Source organism: Phyllostomus hastatus, unplaced genomic scaffold (assembly GCF_019186645.2).
Source record: "Phyllostomus hastatus isolate PE091 unplaced genomic scaffold, TTU_PhHast_1.1 phas_scaffold_385, whole genome shotgun sequence".
Lineage (NCBI taxonomy): Eukaryota > Metazoa > Chordata > Mammalia > Chiroptera > Phyllostomidae > Phyllostomus > Phyllostomus hastatus.
In genome coordinates, this window is record NW_025334026.1 from 6,434,854 (window position 1) to 6,460,623 (window position 25,770).

Consider the following 25,770-nt stretch of genomic DNA (forward strand, 5'->3'; position numbering starts at 1 on the left):
TTTTTTAAATTATATTGCATGTGCTTTTGGTGTCATGTCGAAGAAACTGCTGCTTAATCCTAGGTCACATAAATTTACTCCCATGTTTTCTTCTAAGAGCTAAAGTTGTTTTTTAGCATTAATACTTAGATTTTTGGTTTATTTTGAGTTAATTTTTATATAGCTAGGATGTAGGAGTTTAAACTCATTCATTTGCATGTGGATATCCAGTCTGGATTTTTTGCTTTGTTTTTAATCGTCAGCAAGCAGCATACCGAATGGCCTTCCTCTGGTTTCCTGGCAGCATCTCTTTCCTTTTTTCCTTGCTCCCCTTTATTCACTCCCCCACCCCTGCCCAAGCTGGAAGATTTTGAGTTTTACAGCAAAAGAATCTGTACAGACCAGGGAGACCAGGGAGCCCAGGGGCCCAGCCCAGATGGGTAGCATCCTTTCAATTAAGTTTCCACTGAATTTTGCTGAGAAGCACACAGGAGTACTCTTCAATTACGTTATGTGAAAATGACTTCTAATAAGGGAGTGTGATTTCTGATAAGGGAGTATTCATTCCCATCAAAAACTATTTATTGAGCACCTATTACGTCAGTGATTAAAACAAGGATTCTTGCCCTTGAGAGCTTACATTCTTGCAGCAAGAAAGGCATGGAACATAACAAGTAAGTATATTATATTAGCTAGATGGTAGCAAGTGCCATAGCAGACAAAGGGTGCAGAGCAGAGGAGGGATGCATGCAGTGGGGCAAAGTCTGAAATTTTGAAAAAGTGGTCCTTTTAAAAGGTAATATTTAAGTAAAACTTTAGGAGTTGGTGAGAAACTTGACCATATGGATATTTAGGAAAGAGCATTCTGGGCAGAGGGACAGCCACTGCAAAGACCACAGGGCAGGAGCGTGCCTGGTATTTTGAGGAACTGCAAGGAGGCCTGTGTGGCTGGAGTGGAGTGCAGAAGGGGGAAAGAGGTCACAGAGGGCCAGGTCAGGGAGGGTCTTGTAAACCATTTAGGGATTTTGACTTTTATTCTGAGGGAACTAGGAAAAGCCAATGTGGGATTCTGAGCTTAGCAGTAATGTGGTCTGGCTTATGGTCCAAAGGATCACTCACCAGCCTGGTTGAGAATGAACTGTGGGAGGACAAGGGTAAGGCAGGAAGAATAGTTAGGAGGCTTCTACAATAATCCAGGCGAGAGGTGAGGGGGGCTGTGCCCTGAATGGAAGCACGGAAGGCAACAGAAAAGATCTGGGAGAGCCCACAGGATGGCCTGATCAATTAGATGGGATGATAACAGAGGTGAGTGTCAAAGATGACCCTGGAGAACCAGAAAAGATGGATTTGCCATTAACTGTGATGGGGAAAGCCGGTGGGGAAGCAGGACTTGGGGAAGGGGAGGCGAGTTCAGTTTGGGGCAGGTAGAGCCTAAGATTCCCTTCAACTTCCAAGTGGAGGGGTCAGCTTGGAAGTGAGCTATTTAAAAATGAGAAATCTGGAGTGGAGGTACACATGTGAAGGAATCAGCCACGAGGTAGGATGAGATACTAAGAAAAAGATGAAAGACAGGGCCAAAAACCTCAGCTGAGGACCCCTGGCATGGAGAGGGCCCAAGGAGTGACAGAACAGCCTGGGAGGCTGTTTTCATAGTAGTTTTGCAGCTGCTTAAGAACACCTTGATCCTTCCCTCAACTTCTCTTTTCCTTTTTCCTTCTCTTTCATTCCTTCCTGTCTTCCTTCCTTTAAATGGGTACCTACAATGTATCAGGGACTGGAAAAGACTGTTTGCCCTCAAGAAACCCACAGTCTCATACAGGAAAGACAAAATGCACATTTATAAAATAATGCAGACATGAGGCAGTCACTTCAGGAACTTGGTTTTCCAATTGTTATCCAACTACACTGAATCTACTACTCTACAGATGTCTGTTTGTGACCTAGCACCGAAGAGTTGGGAATCTCAAACTGTCTCGGACCTTTCTCTCCTGTGTCTCATTTATTGCAAATTATTATCAGAAGACTAATTTACCTATCACATAAAACTAAACTCACTCCTGAGTTAGGAAAAGAGCAGTTGACTAATCCAAACTATACCAGTGTCCACTGTCCTCCAAAATTAGACTTCCTGGAGGCAAGTCATGCCCTATCACCCGATGCTGATTAAATCCAGGATGCAGGTGGAAGGCAGAGCTTTAGTGATGTAATTCTTTACCACGAAAGCTTAGAGTCTAGGCCAGGGGTCCCCAGTCCTGACTCCCACTACAATTACCTGGGAGCTTAGAAAACTATTCAGCTCCTGGGTGCCATTCTAATTCAGAATTTTTGGTTTATCATCTGAAAAATTTTAAAATGCTCCTCAGGACATTCTAATGTGCAGCCAAAGAGGAGAATCATTAACCTAGGTTTTTAATAAATTACTTAAAAATCTGCAAATCATAAAAGATTTCAACACAATAGGAAAAGTTCAATGTGTTTTGGTCCATTCTCTTGGTAACAGACCTAAAAAAAATTATATATTGCAACTTCACAAACAATCCACAACTTAATATATTCTCTAATGGAAGTAAAGCACCCTCGATCCACAATTCAAAACAGAAACAATTGACAGTCTTCCACTTGCCTGATGAACTTGAGAGTCTTGTTCTGTCAAACTTAAACGCCCTTGTGTTTTCAATTTCCATTTTTACCAGTAAGCTCAAATTTTTTTTAGATTCCTATTACTTTTGAATGATTCATTTATTATATTTTAGGAAAAAAAATAGCTATAGACCAAACAATGACCAACTTTGTTTGCTGTAATTTGCACCTGGTGAACTGCCAGCCTTATAGCATACACAGAAAAAAAAAAACCCAACACTGGACAGTTTTATTAAAAAAAAACTTGCAGTTTATTAAAAAAATTCACATAACAATAATGTAACCACAAAACCAGCATAAAATGTCTTGCTCTGTTCCTAACAGACACTAAGTTGTTTTTCAGAGACAGCAGAATAAGGCTGCAGGATCATGCACTTGGACAGTAGGACAATGCACTAGAGAAAGAATTTACCCCAGAATAACCTTTCAAAGTCACTGGGTCAAAATCCACTGTGCACGACATGCAAACCCCCAACACGGAATTCAAACATTCAACGTATGAAAAGCTGCGATTCCAACGCACCTGTGTACTAGGCTCTCATGTTGAACCAACGTAACTCTATAAATATACCCAACTTCCCCTGCTTCCTCCTTTAAATTTAGCCCAAAAACCCTCAGTAGGGATACAGATTTGAGCCTTGCCTCCTACTTCACTGCTGGCGGATCTTGTAATTAAAACCTTTTCTCAAAAGATGATATCATAGTATCGGCTTCTACACACGTGGGGCAATAAGCCCTTGCTCAGTAATAATTGTGCCATTCTTTTTCTGTCAATATCACTTGTTAAATTACTATCATTTTTATAAACAGGGTAAAGGTGGACGCTCAGTAATAATTGTGCCATTCTTTTTCTGTCAATATCACTTGTTAAATTACTATCATTTTTATAAAAAGGGTAAAGGTGGACATACCTTAAATTCTTTCTGATAAATATATTGCCACGCTGCATCCAGCTTGGATAAGCCTCTTCAAAACGGCATATGCTGGAGCCTGTTAAAGACAACAATCAACAAACAAAAGAAACACATTCTACGTTCACTTTTGATGGTGAGATACAGGCCTGGCAGGACAAGACTTCTTTGGATAAGAAATAAGATCTAAGAAACAATTCATTTTAATTTGGGGGCAAAAAAAACCTACTCAAAGAGTTAGAATGCCTCTGCTACTGCCCAAGCACAGTCATCTGGTTTCTCACTGGAAAGGGAAAGGGGCCCCTAGGGGAAAGGGTAGGGGTGGAAGCAAGGACCAAGATTCCCAATTGGGAGCTTGCTCTTTGTCAAAGCAGTGTACTGTTTTTCTTTCTCTGGCAGTCCCTGTGAAACCTATTTTCTAGAACAGAAACCTTCCCGGCCCTTGATCTGCCACATCAGGTGCCCAAAGCACCACAAGAAAACAGTAAAGGTAGGTCCTCACCAGTTCTGCGTCATGTTCAAGGCCTATGTCATGATGCTCAAGCTCTTCATCTCTAAATTTCTTTATCACCTGGTTAAACAAACAGAAATTGATGCAAGTCAGCATTCTAACTTTCCTGGCGTTCTGTCTTATTTTGGGCTAAAGACTTATATTATTAGCTAAGACAGGGGTAGGAAAACCTTTCCTATAAAGAGACAGTCAATGCATTAAGCGTTGTGCAGTCCCTATCACAGCTATTCAACTGTGCCATTATAGAAGGGACAGCAGCCACAGACAAGTAAAAAAATGGGTGTAGCTGAATTCCAACAAAACTTTTCTTTACAGAAACAGGTGGTAGGTCACAAGCCATAGTGTATCAGCCTGATGTAGGCTTTTAAAAAAGCCAGGCCCGTATCTGTTCCTTTATCTGCTGTAGAAAATTATCTCAGGGTATCTTTCAGTTCAATTATTTAATCTGAAGGGTTCATACTAATAGCATTTGCTCAGGATCTACCACAATCTGGAAACGGAGAGAATACTTGCCCAGGCTCAGAAGACACGGGCTCCTGAACTCTGTCCGAGCATGTGACCAGGGCACACAGCTTCAGCTCCGTGCCTTAGTTTGTATGCCTTCAAAGACATGTGGCACTGACCTAGATTTCTAAGGTCCCATCATTCCCTAACATTCTATTTTTTTTTTTTTTACTAAATTGCATGTCTGTCCCTTTCCCCCTTATTAGCCCTTTTTCAGAGGGTAGTCAAATACCTGAAGCAGCTCATTGTATTTTTCAGGATCCTCCTCCATCAATGCCCTGATCTGGTTGTTGTAGTGATGTGCTATGGACTCTTCCACAGCCACCGTGCAGGCCATCGCTCCCTCCTTCCCCAGCAGGGCGGTTCCCGCGCCTGGAATTGTCAAACCCAGAGCAGTAAAGGATGGGATTGATACCACTGGTAAGGGAGAGCATGTCAGGTCAGGGCTTATCAACCTCGGCACTACAAACTTAGGCTGGATAACCCTTTGTTGTTATCACAGGATGTTTAGCAACATCCCTGGACTCTGCCCAATAGATACTGATGGCATCCCCACATGTGACACCAAAAATGTCTTTAGATATTGCCAACTGTGTTCAAGAGCAACTTGACCCCACTGAAAACCACTATTTTAGGTGGTACCAAGTTACAGTATTAAACCTTAATTAACAGTAAGAATATTATTCTCTTTTCAATGATCTCCCTAACTTGATTATGGCAAGAAGAAAGTCGTTAACTGAGGTATGTCTGAATCTTGCATAGTATTTACTATTCTCCCTTTTAGGAGTGAGATCCCAGGTTTAGAACCTTTGTCAGGAAATATTATCTGGCTACAACCGAATTAGTCTAGCTGTGTTTGTTGTATCTGTTTTTACTGTACCTTTTATTTATAAAACTATTAAGATTCTATCTTAAATAAATTAAAGCAAAAAAAAGGGCAGCCAATTTAACTTTAGAAAAATACTAAGTAGATAAAAAAAGGCTGCAAGAGGACACAGCAAGACTTGTGAAGTGGTGCTTAAAGGGTATGATTGTCTCAGACCCCTCAGCTCCCCTAAGCCCTTATGGATGGACACACACCCAGTGCAAACCCCACCACATTCCAAAAGGGCATCAGAATCGTCGGCCGGACCCTGTACGCAACCATCAATTCGTTGAACTTTTTCAAGTGGTCCTTTTCTTGATCCCACATTTTCTGTAAGAAACATAACAATAAAGACACATAAGCATTCTATGCAGGCCACCGCCCACTGTATCCCAAAGAAGCCACATGCCCCATCCATGAACCATGATTCTGACAGAAGCGCCTCAGACCCACAAAGTGCCTGTTAAAAGATGAGGCTCCATACTCATGAGAAATGTGATGGTTAGCTCTTTCAAAATTAGGAGGGCAGAATATCAGCTATTGTGTGATTTCCTTCCAGATTGCTAGCATGTAAGTATCATACATCAAAGGAGAAAGAGAGAATGATAATAACAGCTAACACACAGCACTTCCTAAGTGCCAGGCGCTGTCAAACAGTTTCAGATAGGCAACTCACTGAAGCTGCCCAACTGCTTTGTGAAGGACAAACTGTTACCGGCATTATACGGATGAAGAAAGGAAGGCATAGAGAGGTTAAGTAACTTGCCTGAACACTCAGAAAAGGCAATTTAACTTGTGCTAAGTGTCTGTTACATGCCAGGCATGGTATCAGCTGCTCTATACCAGCTCATTTATTCCTTACCATAACACCTACCAAAACCCAGTGAGGTGGGTGTTATCAGCCCATTTTGCAGGTGTGGAAATGAAGACACAGAGGTTATGTCACTTCTCCAAGGTCACAGAGGGAGGAAGTGGGAGAGCTGGAATGTGAAACTGGGTCTGTGTGATTATAAAGCCCAGGTCTCTTCCTCTGCCTCTCAGTATAAAATACCTCCACTGGGCTGCACTGAGGGCAGGAGGCAACCTCTCAGCAACTGGTACTTTTACCTAATGTGGTGATTCTCAACCTCATTTTCATGATCATCCATCCTCACATGAAAAGTTAATACTATAGACCGTATATCTGTTTATGTACTAGATGCTCATCTGTGCTCCATACATAAAAAGAACATGCTTTTTACTCCTCTCTCCCCAATATCCAATTTCCACTTGTTTGGGGGACAAAGAGTAAATCCCCTGAGAAGACATAACCTAAAGTAATTTATTACTTGAAGGTCTTTGGGTTCTCACCCCCTAAGCCCTGTTCAGTAGACCAAGCTGAAAGAGATAAAGCAGCACCCACCTGGATGACTGGCCCGACACTTGTGCGACCCAGGACGGCCATCTGTCCTGCATAAATGCGGTTTGCTCCGTATTCACCTGCATGATCCACCCGTATGATTCGGTCCACAGCTGCCCGATTGATCTTGTTTAAAGTCAGTCCTGAGCTGCAAAATCTGACACTGATTCTTCTTCCATAAGCTGCAATACAAGTGTTTATTCTTCATTACTCTCAAGTAAAACTGAGATGTCTCTTTTTACAGACAGAAGGGGCACCTTAGAACAAAGGTAGCAAATGAGTTCCCTGAGGGTTAACATGCCCTTAAGTATGTTGTTTATCCTGCAGTGTTTCGTTTTGTTTGTTTATTAGTTACCTACAGTTAAAACAGAAGAGCTTAGCTAAATACTGTATCTGGACTTCTAGTTTCACTTTAAGCACATGAACATTTGGAAATTCTAAGCCTGCCTTCTCTCCTGGCAGTTAATGTGGCAGCGAACTCTAGGTCTAGGCATGGTTCTCCAGCTCACCCATCCCTCCTGGCCTGCTTCATTCCCAACCCTGGCTGCACAGAACCTTCTAGAGAGCTTTCAAAACCATGAATGCTCCTCCCCAGTCAATTTCTGGGAGGGGGGCACTGATATTTTTAAAAAGCTCTGTGCACAAATCTTTGCAGCCAAAGTTGAGAACCATAGAATGAAGTTCTCTTAAAACACCTGCATCCATGGGTATCTTATTTTGAAAAATAAGCCTTAAGCCCTGGCTGGCGTAGCTCAGTGGATTGAGCATGGGCTGCGAACCAAAGCATCGCAGATTCAATTCCCAGTCAGGGCACATGCCTGGGTTGCAGGCCACGGCCCCCAGCAACCGCACATTGATGTTTCTCTCTCTCTCTCTTTCTCCCTCCCTTCCCTTTCTAAAAATAAATAAATAAAACTTAAAAAAAAAGAAAGAAAAATAAGCCTTAGAACTTAGGTTTCATCTCATTATGGTACATAACTGATTCAGCTGAATTAGTCTTGCCTTCAAAACAAATTCTTAAGGACAGATTTGATTTTGTTTTTAAAAATCTGCTAACACCTGGACAGTATTCTCTGAGCCTTGTATGATAGCATGCCGAAAGTTTTTCCCATTAAGAAAAGGGTTTTGTAGTGTGTCTAGGTGTGTAAGGTATTTTAACCTCATTTTGCAGATATGGAAATGGAGACTGAGAGAGAGACTATTTTGTTTATAATGTGAACTTTGACCTGTATTGATATTATCTTGAGATGTGTTCCAAAGATTATATATGACAACCACGTCTTTAATAGATACTTTTCATTGAGGCTAACTTCAACACCCAGAAAATGTGTAGAAATTTTCATTTTGGGTACATCTGTGGTTTTTTCATTAAAAAGTTTGAGTGCTAAGTGAAATAAGTCAGTCTATGAAGGACAAATATCATATGATCTCACTTATAAGAGGAATCTAAAGAACAAAATAAACTAATGAGCAGGATAGAACCAGAGGCATGGAATCATGGAACAGACTGACAGCTGTAAGAGGGGAGGGGGCTAGTGGGGACTAATTGAAAGAAGGTGAAGGGACTAGTTAAAGAACATACACGAAGGACACATGGACATGGTGTGGGGATTGACTGTGGAAGCGGGGAGCAGGCTGGGTGGAGGGGGATGAAGGGGGAAAAATGGGACATCTGTAACAACACAAACAATAAAACATCAAAATTAAAAAAAAAAAAAGGCTTGAGTGCTTTGGACACAAGATGATGGAGTAGACCTAGTGGGACTTGGGGTTGTTCTGCATTTCAACTTTTTGGTCAAGTGGAGTTTAAAATGCCTTGCTCTTAACACAGTACTGTGGACATGGAGGTGTGAAGTACTGTGACCCAGCTTTGATCTACTCCTCTGCACAACCTGCTCTATCTCACTGAGCATATTTGACTCAAGAGGACTCCAAGTTCTGCCAAGTATAATGTACGACTCAGTTCCGTGCCTTCAGACAATGAGTCACTGTCATCTGTGGCAATATTTTTATATGGAGCACAATTTGAGACATTTGACAAAGTCAAGGTGGCCTCTTGCAAGTTTCTGCCTCCGAGTCCAAGGACTGGTGCTTTCATGAATCTCACTTCCTTGCAAAATGATGGGGCCCAAGAATTAAAATGGAAATGACCAGCTGGCTCTACTTCTTGTAATAATCTTGTTTGCTTGTTCTTTGTTACTCCCACCCCAAAACATGTCAATGGAACAGAACTTTAAAAACAACCCAGTACTCATTTAAAAATATATATATTTACTGAAAAATAGCAAGGGGCTGAGTATATAGGATGAGTTCAAACACACAGCTGACTTTTGATGGGTAGGATTATATTTATATTAAAAACATACTAGACTGTTCTCCAGCACTACACCACCTTTTCAGATTTAGGCACCTAATAAATGATTTGGGATGGGGGGTAATATGGAGGATTGAGTTATAATATTTGCCATTTCTGTCTTTTCACAATCTCTTATGGAGGGACCATAGAAAAGGCACAGAGCTAGAGTCAGATAATGTGTCTTATCTCAAGTGTAACCTTGGACAAATCAGAACTGCCATTTCTTACATATAATATTGGTAATAATTAGCTTACTTCTTTTTTAAGGGAAAAATACTTTTCTTACTGAGTTATCATGAAGATAAAATGAGATATAGGAAGCAAGGTAACTTTATAAATAAAAAGAAGATTCTTACTCTGTTGTGCTCATTGGCTCAACAAAGCATTAAAATTCATGTTCAACAATCCTGTGAGTTTTGCCTGTAATGAGACATACTTTAAAAAATAAACTTGAGGGCCAGTACTAGAAGCTCTCAAATGTATCATTTTATATTTGTGTTTTCCAAAGTGGGAAACATACACCAATGATTTTACCTATAAGATTTTAAGTGGTATATGGGAATATCTTAAGTGGCTTATGAACATACACTAAATAACGCTCATGTAGTAGGAGTTACTCTCTTAAATTCTCTTCCAATCCTTTTGACTTAATCAAGGAGACTGGTCTGTTTAGGGCTGACAGATCTTGAACACCTTCCTAACATTAGCTAATCTTTTTTTTTTTTAAACGGGGGACAGGGGGGTGGGGGGAGATGGTCAAGCCTTGGTAGGCAACAGTATCTAAAACAATTTATTAACTTTTTGTTTTCAGCGTAATGGCTTTTGATGATTACTCTATTTGGGGTAGTCAATGCTGTGTTCTGTTTACCATCAGGATTTAGTTTCCCTGAAGTTGTTTAACTTAAAAGTGGAACACAGTTATAGAAAAAACACATTTAATAATCAAAAGTATATACAAGCAGTATTGCTGTAAGGCAAAATCCTGAAGGTGGTACATAAACGATTTGAGAAATCGACGTCACAATTTTCTGAGGCAGCTCAAATGAACCGAGCAAAGGAGAAGCCAGGACACACACTCAAGTCTCCCTACTCAAAACTCGATGTTCCTTCCACCACGGTGGTGTTTTTCAAACTTTCTAACGTATGTCTCATTCCGGGGGCTGTTAAAACACTACAAACAGATACAGCCCCCGGAGGGACCTGAGAATCTGCATTTCCAACGGGCTCGGCGGTGGAAATAGGGGAAAACAGACGCTGGTCGCGTGACTTCTTTGCCTGCCAAGACCCTGAGCGAAGGCAACGAGGGCACCCACGAAGCACTGAACAAAGTCGCCAACTGTCCTCTGGCAGGAACTCCGACCACGCCTGCAGTGACGTGAAGGCAGGTGTGCAACTCCCCAACACGTCACCCCTAAGTGGCTGCCCCACCAAGTCCTAGCAGAAAACCATCCCAATCTTGTTCCACATTCCCGCGGCGCAAGACACGCCCCACCTCGCTGCCAGCGCCCCAGCGTTCCAGTCTCGCTGTCGCACGCCGTCGCAGCCCTGTGACGTATGCGAACGCCTTCCCCGTGACCTCTCCGGCCCAAACACCAGGAGAAAATTCCATGGCTCGCCCGCCCAGCGCAGTACCGTGGCTGCGCCCCCGTTTTACCTGAGAGGTGCCGCGGGGCGCCCGTACCCAGTCGCCACGGGAAGCAAGACCCCATTAACTGGGCACAGCTCATTGCTGGGACAACAAAGCAACCACTCCTATGAGCGACGCGGGCCAAACGTGCCCTTAGCGCACACTGATGACGTGAGGCAGACGTTAGGAAGTCGCTGCCCAGGTTTGTAGTGGTGGAAACGCCCCTGCTTCCACTCTATTGGTTGAAAAATCGCAAGTGAAAAGATTCTATTGGATGCGGTCACTATCAATCACTTAGACTTTCCACAGTGGAGAAAGCTTGCGGTTGCTATGGAGGTGAGAATGCTAAATTGCTCTTTCAAAGATTGCGAGTGTAAAGTTTTTTAAAATTGCATTGTTTTTATTTTAAATTATAGTCAACATACAATGTTAGTTTAAGGTGTACAACCCCGTGATTAGACATTTATGTGACTTACAAAGTGATCACCCTGGTAAATCTAGTACCCATCCGACATCATATGTACTTATTACATTATTGACTGTATTCCCTATGCTGTGCTTTACACTCCCCATGACTATCCTGTAACTGTCCCCCAACTCCTTTCCCACCACTGACAGGATAAAGATTTGTGGGAAAGAGGACCATGAATTAATTAATTTATTGGTATAACTATTGTACTTTCTGTTTTACCAAAATGGAAAAAGACTTTTTCTCTTTTTATTTTACATCCACTTCAAAATAGAAATTATATGCTGAAATTAAATTCACCACATGGCCAATAGTGTTATCTCTAGGTATGGGGACTGACAGACTATTTCAAATTTCTTTGTAGTCCTTTTCTCAATTTTGGATTTTGTGCAGAGAACGTGTATTTTTTGTTTCCACTTTACTGTTGGTTGCACTTATGTCAGTGCACATTGGTTTCTTGGGGTCTGGGATAGGGAGAGGAGATTTAGTTATATATCATACTTTTAAAAATGCATATCCAATGTGTCAATTCCATCAGTTGTAACAAATACACCACTCTAGTAGGGGATGTTGATAAATCGGGGAGGCTATGCATGGGGGGGCGGGTAAGGGGCTTATGACAAATCTTTGTATCTTCCTTGCAGCTCTTCTGTAAATTTAAAACTGCTTTAAAACATGAAGTCATTAGAAAAAAAATCTGTTGAAAGTATTTTTAAAATCTTAAAAAAAAGAAAAAGAAATCAACATGTAATTAACCAAACACTTTATATGTATGGAATAGCTAAGGCTCCCTGCAGCAAGACAGACCTTCCAATGTGAACCTCCTGTCTCCTTCACTTGCTGCAAGTAAAACTACCTTGTGACAACCACATCTTTTTCTTTTAGAAAATTACTGATTTTAGAGAAGAAAGTAAAGAGAGAAATACCAATTTGTTATTCTACTTATTTATGCATTTATTGGTTGCTTCTTGTATGTGACCTCACTCAGGATTGAACCCACAGCCTTGGAGTATTGGGATGATATTCAAACCAACTGAGCTACCCATCCAGGACCACATCTTGTTCTTGAATAGAAATCCCAAGCAGTGAACCCCTGGAGTTTTGTCACATACTAATGTAGTGGAATGCTATGTAGCTATTAAAAAGAATGTGGTGACTACTTACAGGGATTTTCAAGATGTGAGAAAAAGGGAGAAGTTCAGAAATATATATTTTATACATTCACATAAATATATCTGTTTGAATGTGTATTATAATTTTGGGGGAGCATAAACACCATTAGCAGTGGTTTCCTCTGTGGGTGTGGGATGCAGGAGCGCTTGAAATAATTTTACATCTTTAACTTTAAAACACATACACACCCTCTGACGCAGGCACCAGCCCGCAGTGTCTGCGGCATCATGGATGAGACATGAGACATTCACACGGACTACAGATTCCTGTGTGGAGGAAAAGGGACAGCACAGCTACCCTCTCAAGGGGAGGGTGCCTCGGAGCAGCCTGGCCACTCTCTCAGGAGGAGAGCGCCCTGATCCTTCTTTCACAGGGTTTTTATTGGCTTTTCATTTGCCCAGGAATACAGGTAAAGTTTATTAATCATTGTCAGGCAGTAAGGATCAAATGATAGATAGTATACAAAGAACTCTGAGGGCCTATTCTAAGTCAGGGTCTGTTAGCTAACAGCTACAAAACTCTGGGAAGCAAACTCATTTCCTGCCTGGACCTTTATCATTTAATTAAGAGCATTTTTAGCGAAGCAGGTTTCACAGTTTATGTATTCCTTCTCAAGCTTGATCACCCCAGGAAACCAGCCTTTTCCAGGACAGGGCTGCACCGCCCTCTGTCATTGTTTTAGGATTAAGTCAGGCAGGGGAAGTAAGGCAGCCAAGAGATAGGAGACTTCTCCTGGGCAGGATGAGTACTCAGACTTTGTCAAAGCCGAGGGGCGAGGGTCCATCACCCCCTTTCTCCATAGGTCCCCCAAGTCCTTCCCTGGGGCCTCCACGTGATCACGCCTGTCTGAGGTTGTTCCCCCCTTGGGGAATCATACCCGTTATTGGCTAACTGATCAAGCATTGGGGCCCAGTTATGGAAAGAGGAGCAGAAGTGGCGCTCCTGCCAGGGAGATAAACTTTGTCTCCTTAGTGGCTTCTGATCCGAAGGTCGAAGGTCGCTCACTCAGCCTTAGCCATGGGGGGTTATAGCTCCTGAAACCAGGCAGGGCAGTTCCCAACAACCCTCACTTCAGCTTCAACAGAGCCAAGGAGACTTAAAAACACTTATCTCATGATTTCCTATAATTATACACTTCTCTCTGATTCTAGAAAAAGGTAAAGTGCAACTTTACAAATTTAAACTTTTCCACGATTGTAACGGGGAACCCCGCAGAAATTTCTGAGGGAAGGGTTGGGAAGCACAGACGACTGTGTATGAGCTGCAGCCTCAGTCTCAGTGCAGCTACTCGAACCAGTGTGTATTGCTCTGACAACCAGGGCAACAGTGGCATGACTCAGCAGAAAGAAGTGTGTAGGGCACCTGTGTCATGCTAGGGAGGTAACTGGATGGAAGGCCATACCCTCCTATCTACTTCCGCCACTCGGGATTCTGAGGGCCATCTTTAAAAAGTGGAGAGCATGGAAATGCTGCACTCTTTGCTTTCCTCTCCCCTCACTGGTCTAGTCAACCACCAGGGGCTCGAGTTCCTAGGCTGGTGGGCCCTGGAGACTGCATGGCCATTGGAGTGATTGCTGTGCAGGCCTGCCTGACCATGAGCATAGCTACACTGGCAAGCCAATGCTGAAGAGACAGGGAGCAAGTGCTAGACTGGCTAGAAGCCAAGGAAGGAGCAGAACGCCACACCTGGAACTTCAGCCAGTGCGCACAGACTTCAAAGGACACCTAGAGCAGACGATGACCGGAAGCATGCTGCAGCCACCTGGATTTTCCCCAAGGACAGTACTTTTAAATAGGAAGAGGAATTCCAGGTGCAGCCTAAGACTGGTCTGGCCTGGCAGAGGATGGCAGTGTTATTTTTCTTTGGATATTTTAGAAGGAATGGGTTTTGAGGCAGAAAGTTGCCCTCATTTCAAATTGTGTGGTCATTAAATAAGATTCCTTTTTCTTTCCACTGAACTCTGCCTCCTGAGGTTTGACAGTTTGGCAGCAAGTGGTAGGACCCCCACTGGGTGGTTTGGTAACATGATCATGTGATTATTGACAAACAAGTTCCATGAATTCAAATATATGCAATTGCATTGAAAAAACTTAGACTTTAATGAGTTTTTCATGCACATTTGTTATCAAGAGCTGTACTTGAGCAATTACACAGACATCACTTAAAGTCATTAAAGTTATCAAAATAGATATAAACGTTCAAGTAAGAGGTATGCAAATTAGCAGCATTTGACTAAAACAAATATATTAGTATATTTCAGTATCAGTTTTATAAGGAAAAAAACAGCTTCATTTCTCACTCTCTCTCACACACACACACAGAAAATCTGACTCTCCTCAGAAGCTTGATGAAGGCAAGAATATAATATATACAAATACGCTAGGCAGAAATGCCCCAAATTGGAAGTTTTTCAAAGTAAGGGTGGAATGAACTTTTGTTTACTCAGAATTCTATGAGACTAGTCTTTAGACTTAGGAAGTCATAAACCTTAAGAGAGAAAAAGCTTGAAAATCTCATTGGTCTCACAGGTACAAAAATACCCCATGTTAATGCTAACTTTGTGGAAGGAAAGTAAATGGCCTGGCAAAGGGACAGTATAGAGCAATGCATAAGCTGTAGTATGCATGGTTGGCTTCCCAGAGCAGAGTCATTTTCTTCCTAATGAGGGGTGGAGGGGGTGGAAAAGATTCCTAACAGCAACAGCTTTCAAAACCTGCACCAACATTAAATTCCAGGCTACCCTCATGAAAGGTTCAGAGTCAGTGAAAGGAAGGCATCCTCAGAAGGTCCGTTGTAAAACTAAAGTACTTTGGAAACGATCTGAAGATATAAAAATTAAACCTTATTACATTAAACAATAACTTAGGCTTATATTTAAAAGTTCATCCCTGTCAATTTTAGAAAGCTTATGATGAGGTATTTATTGCATACAGTTTATACTATAATGAAAATCTTAAGAGGTACTCTGCATGTTTTGTGACATAAAGGCACTTGTGTTTAAATTTTCAGCCCTTAACAATTTGGATATGTGTGTCTAAGAAACCAATATGAATATTGGTCTAATTGGGTACACCTGCACAGGCTGATCTGATTAACAGGCAGAGCTGCAACCCACATTCTCAAACACTTATGCATGTAAACCCACAACTCAAATAAATACTCAACAGCCTTTTTTCAGCCTGGCTCTGAAATGTGTAGTGTCCTTCAGAAATAGAGACCTCAGTGCAGGAAGTTTGGAAATGGTATTTGGAAGACAAACTTTGCCTCTTGATTTCATGGTGCTGGGCCCTCTGCCAAGTCTCCAAACTCAGGACTGGAAGGGTACTGAAGCTTGTGGCTATCCAGCCCCTTAAAGGCAGCTTGCCCCTTAGTAATAAATAAGGCTGCAGCTAAGAAGTCAACACTGCCATCCTGCGGCAGCACTCCTCAGCAGGTGTAATCTAGGGCATTCAGAGACTCTAACTCACACAGCAGGAATGGCTTTTCTCATATTACTACCATGTCACTGAAAATTACATAGCCATCCTCTCCATGTTTCCACCATCTGGTCCAAAATCCATGATTCAAGGTTTTCTCTTCATTAAAAGAAAACACCTTCATTTCAAGTCTACAGAACCATATAAAAGGGTCACCACTTAAGGGTCACCTTCTTAAAGAACACTTCTCAGCCTCAACCCCTAGGACCTGGTTTAAAAGAGCTACCCTAGCTTCAAGAACAGATGACCTCTACAGTTAACTTTAAAAGACAAAACAAATAAGCTCTTAAAAGTCTGTAAGTTCTCTCTTCCATTTTTTTGGTGTAAAAGCTTAAATGGCTTTCTAACTCAGTTTTTCATAGTCACTGAGTGGCTGGTCAACAGGCAAAGACTTGGTTTTGAACCTGCTTTTCTAAATTGCTGACGCCCTAAGTAGGAGTGGGGTCACGTAAACACGGCCACTGCAGCTGCACATGTGGAGCCACCCTCAGGAAAGGCCCAAACTCCAGAAAAAAATATATTTTAAAAAATTTTGCTTAAAACCCAGGTGGACTTTGTAGGCTCAGCAGGTCACTAAGTCAGCTTATAAGCAACACGCAGCAACATCTTCACCATTATTCTAGTCAGTTCCTCACATCCCTCTGGGCTTCTGTTAGTTTCTGGATCAGGTAACGCTTGTCACGACTTTCCTAAAAAAAGAAATAGAGTCAAGGGTCCATTCAACATAGTTGGAAACAAATATCATTACTTCAACCTAATAAATAACTTATCAGACATGAGGCTGAGGATGTTAAAGGCCGGACGATTGTAATGGCTTCTAGACTGGTCTCTCTTTCACTGCACAGCCCCTTCTTCACAGAGTGGCCAATGACCTTTCAAAAATGTACATCAGACTTCTACTTTACACCCTCCAGTGGCTTCCCATCACCCTCAGAATTATACCCAAACTTCTGAGCAGAGCTGTCAGGCTATGCTGAGCCCCTGGCTGCAATTCCAGCATCATCTTGCCTCTCCGGCCACACTGCCCTCGCCTCCCCCCTCCGCCCCCAGGAATGCCCAGCTCATTCCGTCTCTGTACTCTGCCTGTTATTCTCATCCCCAAATTTCCCATAATTGGCTCCTTCTCATCACTCAAGGCTCAACTGCAATATCAGTCACCTCCTCAAAGAGGCCTTCAGTGGCCAACATCTAACAGCAGCAAATGGCCCATTTGTAGCTCTACCTCGTTTGTATTATCTTCACATTAGTTATTGCTATCAGAATTTATCGTTTTTCTTTAACTACTTATCAGTCTTTTCTCCCTTATCACCACTGTATCCCCGCACAGTATGAGGCGCAGATAGTGCTTATACTGGGTTGGACAAAAAGTTCACTTGTTTTTTTCCACATGATGGCTCTAGTAGCACTTAGGTATCTTTAACTTCATTCAAAATAATGTCGTTAGATTGTATTGCAACAACTTTCATATCAGCATGCATTTTAAAAAACTTATCAAAATTGGTGAATTTTTGTGCAGCCATTTTAATATTGAAGATGGAAGAATAGATGCAATATTTTGATGTATTACACTTTACTATTTCAAGAAAGGTAAAAATGCAACTGAAATGCAAAAAAAAAAAAAGATCTGTGCAGTGTGTGGAGAAGGTGTGACTGATTGTGTCAAAAGTGGTTTGCAAAGTTTCTTGCTACTATTGACATTTTGGCCAAGTAATCCTTTGCTGTGGGGCTGTCTGATGCAATGGAAGATATTTAGCAGCACCCCTGGCCTCTACCCACTAGCAGTCAATAGCAGAAGATATCCAATATATTCAAAGCATCCAAAACAATAAAATTATTGGTGAAAATGAAAAATGTGTCTTTTATTTTACGGAAAAAAGGTAACAGACTTTTTGGCCAACCCAATATATGTTGAAGGAATGGATGAGTCATTGAATGAATGAAGTTGGAGGAGGCCTGGCCTGATAGCATAGTTTTGGGAGAGTGATGGGGGCCACGTCATTCCTGGGCAAAGTGCCATTTTCCGTTAGGTGTCCTGGGGAAATGTCCCCAGACATGACCCTCTGGACCAGCATGCTTCCTTACCAGGGACAGCTGCTCTCGGAGCTGGGCGACCACGCGCTTGTGTGCCCCAGCCAGGGCGATGAAGTAAAACATGATGAGGCTGCAACACAAGGTGGAGTGGTCACTAGGGAGTTTGTACCATTGGAAGGCCACTAGAATAACAACCCAAGTTTTGCCTGTTTTACTCATTAGAAAAAGAAAACCCACACGTCTTCCAAGCAGAGGGCATCAGAAACAGATAAAGGGGTGAATGATCATTGTGGAGTCTCTCTGGCTTCAGTTTTCTCATATGTAAAATGGGGACAATACAGTAAAATCCAGTGATATCAAGCTTAAGATAACACAATTTTGAACAAAAGCAATTGGCCATTGGCTCCTGTTTTCTCTGTAGCCCTACATCTCAAATGGAGGGTGATTGAAGATATTATCTTTGATGAGTGGGGCAAGTGGAGGAAAATAGCCCGAAAGTTCATTGCATGAAGGGGAGGTGGTTCCTGTGCACCTCCCCAGACAGGGCTGAGGAAATGAGGGCCACTGGAATCACTGATATCAATGGTACTCTTCTGGAAGTCCCCTTGACCCAGGACAAGAATGGTCTCCGAAGATGCTGAAGCCAGATCAGGTAACCAGCACCACAGGGTACCAGCCAAACCACAGCTGGGGTGAACGAATTAGGATGGAGTAGCTGAATCCCAGGGTCCTCGGAATTCTAGGCTTGTTGGCTGCACAGCTCTCCCAGGTCATTTTATTAATCTCATCAAAGGGATCCTGCCTTTAAGAAATGAATTTTTTGGCCCACTTCTTGCATTATGGCGGTGTCTTACTGTAATATTGTCTACATCATAGGGCAATTGTGATGATTTCATGAGTTAGCACATGTAAACTACAATAAACTCCAGTTATTTGTGGCAGTTATAGTCTATAAAGTCTCCAGGAACACTGAATTAGTGGATTCTGAACCAATGTCCTTAAGGGAAATACAGGCTTAGGTTCCTATGAGCAGTCACAACATGTTTGTCAACTGGTGGATAACTTGTCTTATGTTTCTTGTTTATTGAGAAAGGTTATCAACACATAACCTTGTTTCTGATTAAGGACACCTTATTTAATATTCATTAACATTGAACTTAACAGCTAACAGCAGTGTAACTCATGACTGAATGAAGCTCACCTAATGTGCATATTTTCTCTGTAAAGCACATCACAGCCTTCTTGCACTTAGTAATAATAGACAGTATTTCTGTACTACATTCGGGGCCATTTCAAACAGTGAAATCACCAACCAAAAGCATTAAATGCAGGAAACATGGCACTAAGTAGACTGCAAAAAAAAAAAAAAGACTCTTGCTTACAGGCATGAGAACTAAAACAAGACAGCAGTATACCTACAGCCTTGTTCGACCTCAGCTGGAAAGGTGCATGCTATGGTCTGAATATCTGTGTCCCCCTTAAATTCACATGTTGGAACACAAACCTCTGATGTGACAGTGTTAGAAGTTGGGGTCTTTGGGAGGAGATTATGTCGTGAAGGTGGACCTTCATATTTGGATTAGTGCCCTGATAAAAGGGACCCAGAGAGCTCCCCGGTCCCTTCTGTCTTGTGAAGACACAGTGAGAAGTTTGTAAGCTGGAAGAGGGTCATGCAACTATTTGGCACCCTGATCTTGGACTTCCAGGCTCCAGGACTGTGAGAAATAAATTTCTGTTGTTTATAAGTCACCTGGTCCATGGCATTTTGGTATAGCAGCGTGAACGAACTAGGACAGTGCGTGTCAGGAGACTCAAATTTTCCCCTACTCTGTGTGTGTCCACAAATGACCATGAAAACTGCTGCAAGTACTGATTTTGAGATCTCAAAAACCTTTTAGTGAGTGGGCATACTGACAGGAAAAAAAAGGGAAAAAAGGAAACTGTGAATAATGAGGATCCACTGTAATTAGAACAAGGCCCAGCACATAGCCCTCAATATACATTTTTTATTAGAATTACTTTAGTGCTCAGTGTGAATCACTGCAACAAAGACCCTCATCACCCTTGCATGTAACACCTGTTATTTACTGAGCCTTTAAGGGTCAGGTCCTCTGCTAAGCACTTTATGTGTGTTACCACAGGTCCTGCTTCTCACAACCTTTTCAGGCATGTGCCATTCTTATCCCCATTTTCCAGGTGAGGAAATGGAGGCTCCAAAACAATATATATGCGATAAGCCAAGGCCACACAGTTGTAAGTGGTAGAGCCAAGGCTGAAGTTGATGCTCCTTTCTCTGCTCAATAATCAGTTTCTTTTTCTGTTCTTTTTTTTAATCCTTGCCCGAGGATACATTGATTTTTTATTTTTTAAGAAAGGGAGGAAAGTTAAGGGAGAGAGAAACATGGACTGGTTACCTCCCATATACACCCTGACTAAGGATTGAACTCGCAACCTAGGTATGTGCCCTGACGGGGAACTGAACCCACAGTCTTTTGGTGGGTGGGACGACACTCCAACTAACTGAGCCACCTGCCCATGGCAATCAGTTTCCTTTTCAAAAAGCAAGTGATTTTGTGAATAATTAATAATAATAATAGGCAACATTTATTAGGTTTTTATAAGTCAAGCACAGGGCTAAGTGCCTTATATGTGGGATCTTACTGTACCGGCTCAATGATCCTCTAAAAGAATTACAATTATGATACCCATTTTGGAGATGAGAAAGCAAGGCTCAGAGAGGCTCAGTAACATCTAAAGTGCCAAGTGTAGCAGGTGAGCTCCCATTTCCCAGTGGAGGGAAGCCCACATGCTGCAGTGGGAAATACAGGGGTCCAGGTGGTTCTCACTCACCAGATGATCATGAAGAAAGGTACTGCAAAGGCCTCCGACGTGATGCTGTGCACCAGGGACTGCAGGGAGCCAGGGAAGGTGCTCACCTTCTGGGGAACCACCTCCCAGCTGGTGTTGAAGTTGGTGAACGGCCCACAAGCTTTCGAGGAAGGGATGCTGCCAGAACACAGATCGAGGAGCTCAGGTGAGATGTGCTCCGAGGCTGAGAGCTCCTCCTCTCACACCCACAGACTTTAATAGTAACTCATGAGGAATTGCCTGACCTCATGGCCTTCCGGAATATTCTGGTCATAAATACCCTGAAATTTCATCAAATCTCTAGACCCAACTTCCAATTTGCAGGAATTTCAGACTGAACAAAGTTAAATGAAACCATGAGAAAACAAACAGACAAATGCAGAATGTGAGGATTCTATTGTCCAGTCTCTTATTTAGAAATGAGGAAACTGGCCTGGACTCTTCAAAAAATCAAAGATTAAAATAGACTAAAAACACATAACCAAGAGCAGTGGATAAAATTTGAAAGATTCTCATTTTAAAATAAAGCTATGAAAGACTATTAGGGGACAATTGGAGAAATTTGAAATGATGTTAGTATTTTCTTAGGCATGACAATGTTACTGTGTCCTTATCTTTAGGACCTGCGTGCTCAAATGTGTAGGGACGAACGTCAGGATGCCTACAACTTAATTTCAAATGGTCAAGCAAATGTAGCAAAGTGGGACATCCATTTGAAGGGTATATGAGTTTTCATTGTGGCTATTTCTTCAACTCTTCCACAGATTTGAAATTTTTCAAACTACAAAGTAGAGAAAAAATAAAATTATGATGGAAAAAATTAAATTAAGCCCTACAAAAAATTGCCTACATCCACATTACAAAGTTCTGTGTAGAAAGTTTTCCATTATAATCCTATTTTTACAGATAAAAATAAGTTCCTGAAAACAACCTACATGTTATTTGAGGGAAATGGATGAACAACTTACGATCCATTTATACAGTGGAATACTCAAGAGCCCCTGAGACAGAGGCACGCGTAGAAATGGCTGTCTCCCAGAGAGAAACTAAGTGCGTAGCTGGGAAACAGGACTGGAAGATGAACTTTCTACCATATACTCTTTTATACTTCATGGATTTTGTGCCATGTGAATATATTATATTTAAAAAATCAAAGCTAAAAGATATTTTAAAAGAACGAGAGTTCTACATGCATTGGCATGGATAATGGCACAATATAAAATAAAGGGAAAAAATAAGCTACCAAACAGGATTATAGTATTATTCCATATGTACTTTTTTTAATATATTGTTCATAATGAATTTCTAGAAGTATTCATAAAATGTTAACAGTGGTTACCTTTGCAGAGTGGGACTAAGAGGTGAAGATAAAGAGTAATTTTTTTCCCTTTAGTTCACATTCTTTTGTACTATTTGAATTTTTATATATATTACTAAAAAAAAATAAAAATATATATATTCAAGTTAATTTAAAAAATGTGAGAAACAGATTCAAAACTTAAGGATTTTAATTTAAAGATGAAGGAAAGAAATCCCATGGCAGTGTAAGTCATCAGACTTTGTCCATGGGCCAAATCTGGCCTGTCACCTGTTTTGTTATAAAGAAAGTTTTATTGGAACACAGTCATGTTCACTAGTTTATATATTGTCTACAGCTGCTTATAAACACTAGATGGCCCACAAAGTCTAAATTACTTCTCTTTTGCCCATTACAGAAAAGGTTTGCTGGCCTCTGGTATAAATGATAACATAGCTGGGGAGTGAGATCACCAGGGCTTGAAACCTCAACTTGTGATCCTTAGCCCTGAGCATTCTGCTTTTTCCAAATTCCACACCAGACTCTACATTTCTACATTAACATTTGTATGTTAAATGTCTTTATACCCCTAGCATCTAGCACACTGCTTGGCTCATAGAAGGTGTTAAATAAATAAATGTTCACTAAGTGCAAACCCTCAACCAAAGTGCCAGGAACATGGGTGACTTCCTGCTTCTTTCTGTTTTTCTGTATACTCCCAAGTTTTCTACAATGACCATGCATTATTTTCATAATCAGAAACAATCTAAAAGGGAACTAGAAGAGAAGTCTCAGGAAAAGGGAGCTGAATAGGACAGACCCAACTGGCATTCTCAAAAATAATGGCCGCCCAGTGAGCCCAAGTTCTGAAGTGGACCAAGACTTTCCAGCAACCAGAGGGAGCTTCCAAAACAAGGGTGGGCCTGGCTAAGCCAGGAGCAACTTACTGACCAGACCACTGCAAGTGGTGCACTGTTAGGAGAGCCCATAGAAAATGCACTGGGCCCTTTAACAGAGAAGAGAACCATGTCAAGAAGCAGAGAAATGTTTTAGGAAACAAAGTGATACTTACTGTGCCATGCTGATTGTCAGTGGTATTATCGCCAAACACAGGCCAATTAACAGCACCAACAGGAAGAAGAAATTAGAATTGGATGCTCTGAACTGCCTCGGGGAAGGTCTGCAGGTATAAAGAAGACTGATCTAAGGGGAGAGAAAGAAAGGGAAAGTTAGGAGTTCAGCTTCTGTGAGGATAAACGGGCACAGCACATTGAAGCATTATAGTGGGAATGTGAATTGTCTAACCTTTCTAGAGGGCAGTTGCAATATAGATCAAAATGAAAGATATATAATCCAGACCCCAACACTGGGATAAAATACACGTGTGTGGATGTTTACTGCTACAGGTGTTGATAACAGGGAATAATTGAACTGGAAGCAACAAAAATGGCTATGGGGGAGCGGTCCTTAAAGGTTAAATCACACCCACACAACAGAATACCACGTAGCCCCTAGAAAAGATGGGGAAGCAAGCTTTATATCCTATGTGGTGCTGTGAAATGAAAGAGTAGATTTCAGCACCCTGTCCTGTATGATCTCATTTAAGTTGTTTTTTTTTAAGTATTTTTTAGAGGACATAAAAGTAGCCCAGAGACATATGAAAAAAATTATCAACATCACAAATGATCAGATGCAAATTGAAACCACAATGAGACATCACCTCACACCTGTCAGAATGGTCGTCATTAAAAAAGCATCAAACAATAAGTGCTGGTGAGGGCATGGAGAAAAGGGAACCCTAGTGCACTGTTGGTGGTAATGCAGACTGGTGCAGCCATTGTGGAAAACAGTATGGAGGTTCCTCAAAAAACAAAAATAAAACTGCCTTTTGACCTAGTGATTCCACTTCTGGGAATACATCCTAAGAATCCCAAAACACCAATTCAAAAGAATATATGCATCCCTATGTTTATCGCAGTGCTATTTACAATAGCCAAGTTCTGGAAACAGCTTAAGTGCCCGTTGGTAGATGTGTGGATTAAAAAACTGTGGTACATTTACACAATGGAACACTGTGCCCCAGTAAAAAAGGGAAATTTTACCTTTTGGGACAGCATGGATAGACCTGGAGACTATTATACTAAATGAAACAAGCCAAGTCAGAAAAAGACAACTCCCATGTGATCTCATTTATATGTGGAATCTAATGAACGAAATAGAAACAGAGGCATAGATACATGACTGACAGCTGTCAGAGGGGAGGAGTGAGAGGGGATTGGATGAAAGAAGGTGAAGGGATTAGCCAAAGAACATATATACGTGACCCAAGGAAATGGACCACAGTGTGGGCATTGCCTGGGAGTGGGGCTAGGTGGAGGCAGGTAAAGGAGGGGGGAAGTGGGGACAACTATAATAGCATAAACAATAAAATATAATTTTAAAAAAGTATTTGTTATAGGGGTTTAAATATATGTTAAAATGGATCTACAATAATCTATAAGTTAAGAGATATTTTACTTTAAGTTTTATATGCATATTTATTTTTCCTATATTTAAGAGTAAATATTTCCATTGGGGGAAAAAAGACTTTAAGAAAATATCAAGTGGGGAAGGGAAAGAGGTATAGTAGTAGCATAATATTTCCCCTTAGCATTTAAAAATGCTCTGTTGCTGGGAGTAGACATCAAGCTCTTCTGACTTCAGCAGTAGCCAGAACATCTTGTGAGCAGAGGGCACTGAGGGCCAAGGACACCTGGTGTCATGTCTGGGGGCGGCCTGTCAGTCAGGCCTGGAGTGAGAGTCAGAACTTAGCCCAGTGCCCACGGCCCAGCCCACTATTCCCTTGCTGTCTTTGCTGCACTGCACACTGGAAAGCCACTGGCCAACCAATATTTTCTGGAAAGAAAAAAGTTCCTATAGGCTTTTTCTTCTCTATTTCTCCTTTGGTGACTTCAGCCAATTGAAGTATCCAAACGAAAGCATGAGAACATTCTTCAAATGCCAAAACATCCAGATAGAAAGTTTGGCCCGATGCAAGGCCCTGCTTATCAGGTTAAGTGGCTCCTGAGTGAGATAAACCTGAATTCAAATCCCAGGAGTCACTTATAAGCTGTGTGACCTTGGACCAGTTACTTAACCTTTCTGAACTTCAGCTTCCTAGGCATTCAGCAGAGTGGGGGCACATGGTATCATTACCACTTGCTATTATTATCATTATTATTAATACTGTTATTATGTCCATTTGTGAATCCTCAGGTCTTAGCATAAGAGGTAATCAATAAATGTTGGGCTTGTTAGCAGAAGGTACCTCTGGAAGAAGGGATGAGAGTTACTTTGTGCATATCTGTATTGTTTAAATGTTTAGTATTAAGCATATATTGTCTCTATAATAGAGAAAAAAGAAGTTTGGTTCATAAGCCCAGACACATTAGTCACTTGCAGGGCCACTTCAGCCCCTGGGCACTTGGTCCAGGCACAGTGCCTGGGGCCTGTGAGCTGCTCAAGGAGCTACACAAATAAGTGAAGCCTGAAAATAAATTCGCTGGCTCCAAAATCCAAACAGAAAATCGCAAAATTTAAATTAATAAACACTTGTTAAACATTACCAAAATGTATCACTGTCAACTGATCAATCAATTGCAATTCAACTCTTTGACAGTTACA

The 25,770-nt window shown here is 41.5% G+C and overlaps 2 protein-coding genes and 1 long non-coding RNA gene across 7 annotated transcripts in view; 1 reads left to right on the plus strand and 2 right to left on the minus strand.

The window, feature by feature from the left end:
- The window catches only part of LOC123806396, a 25,864-nt gene extending 21,843 nt beyond the window's left edge, over positions 1-4,021 (plus strand). The window contains exon 4 of the long non-coding RNA XR_006783489.1: positions 3,930-4,021. This is a non-coding gene — a long non-coding RNA (uncharacterized LOC123806396). The remainder of the gene's footprint in view (positions 1-3,929) is intronic.
- The window catches only part of COQ7 (coenzyme Q7, hydroxylase), a 26,098-nt gene extending 15,144 nt beyond the window's left edge, over positions 1-10,954 (minus strand). For all 3 annotated transcript variants that reach the window (XM_045819521.1, XM_045819519.1, XM_045819520.1), the window contains exons 1-6: positions 10,820-10,954; positions 6,813-6,991; positions 5,626-5,740; positions 4,778-4,917; positions 4,033-4,101; positions 3,531-3,609 (exon numbers count right to left, since the gene is read on the minus strand). In XM_045819521.1, the coding sequence (XP_045675477.1) occupies positions 3,532-3,609; positions 4,033-4,101; positions 4,778-4,917; positions 5,626-5,740; positions 6,813-6,991; positions 10,820-10,892 (654 nt within the window). In that variant the 5' untranslated portion in view covers positions 10,893-10,954 and the 3' untranslated portion in view covers position 3,531. The remainder of the gene's footprint in view (positions 1-3,530; positions 3,610-4,032; positions 4,102-4,777; positions 4,918-5,625; positions 5,741-6,812; positions 6,992-10,819) is intronic.
- A 3,600-nt stretch (positions 10,955-14,554) lies between these two features.
- The window catches only part of TMC7 (transmembrane channel like 7), a 51,999-nt gene continuing 40,783 nt past the window's right edge, over positions 14,555-25,770 (minus strand). For all 3 annotated transcript variants that reach the window (XM_045819516.1, XM_045819518.1, XM_045819515.1), the window contains exons 13-16: positions 23,180-23,310; positions 20,793-20,948; positions 17,994-18,072; positions 14,555-16,600 (exon numbers count right to left, since the gene is read on the minus strand). In XM_045819516.1, coding sequence (XP_045675472.1) covers positions 16,535-16,600; positions 17,994-18,072; positions 20,793-20,948; positions 23,180-23,310 — 432 coding nt within the window. In that variant the 3' untranslated portion in view covers positions 14,555-16,534. The remainder of the gene's footprint in view (positions 16,601-17,993; positions 18,073-20,792; positions 20,949-23,179; positions 23,311-25,770) is intronic.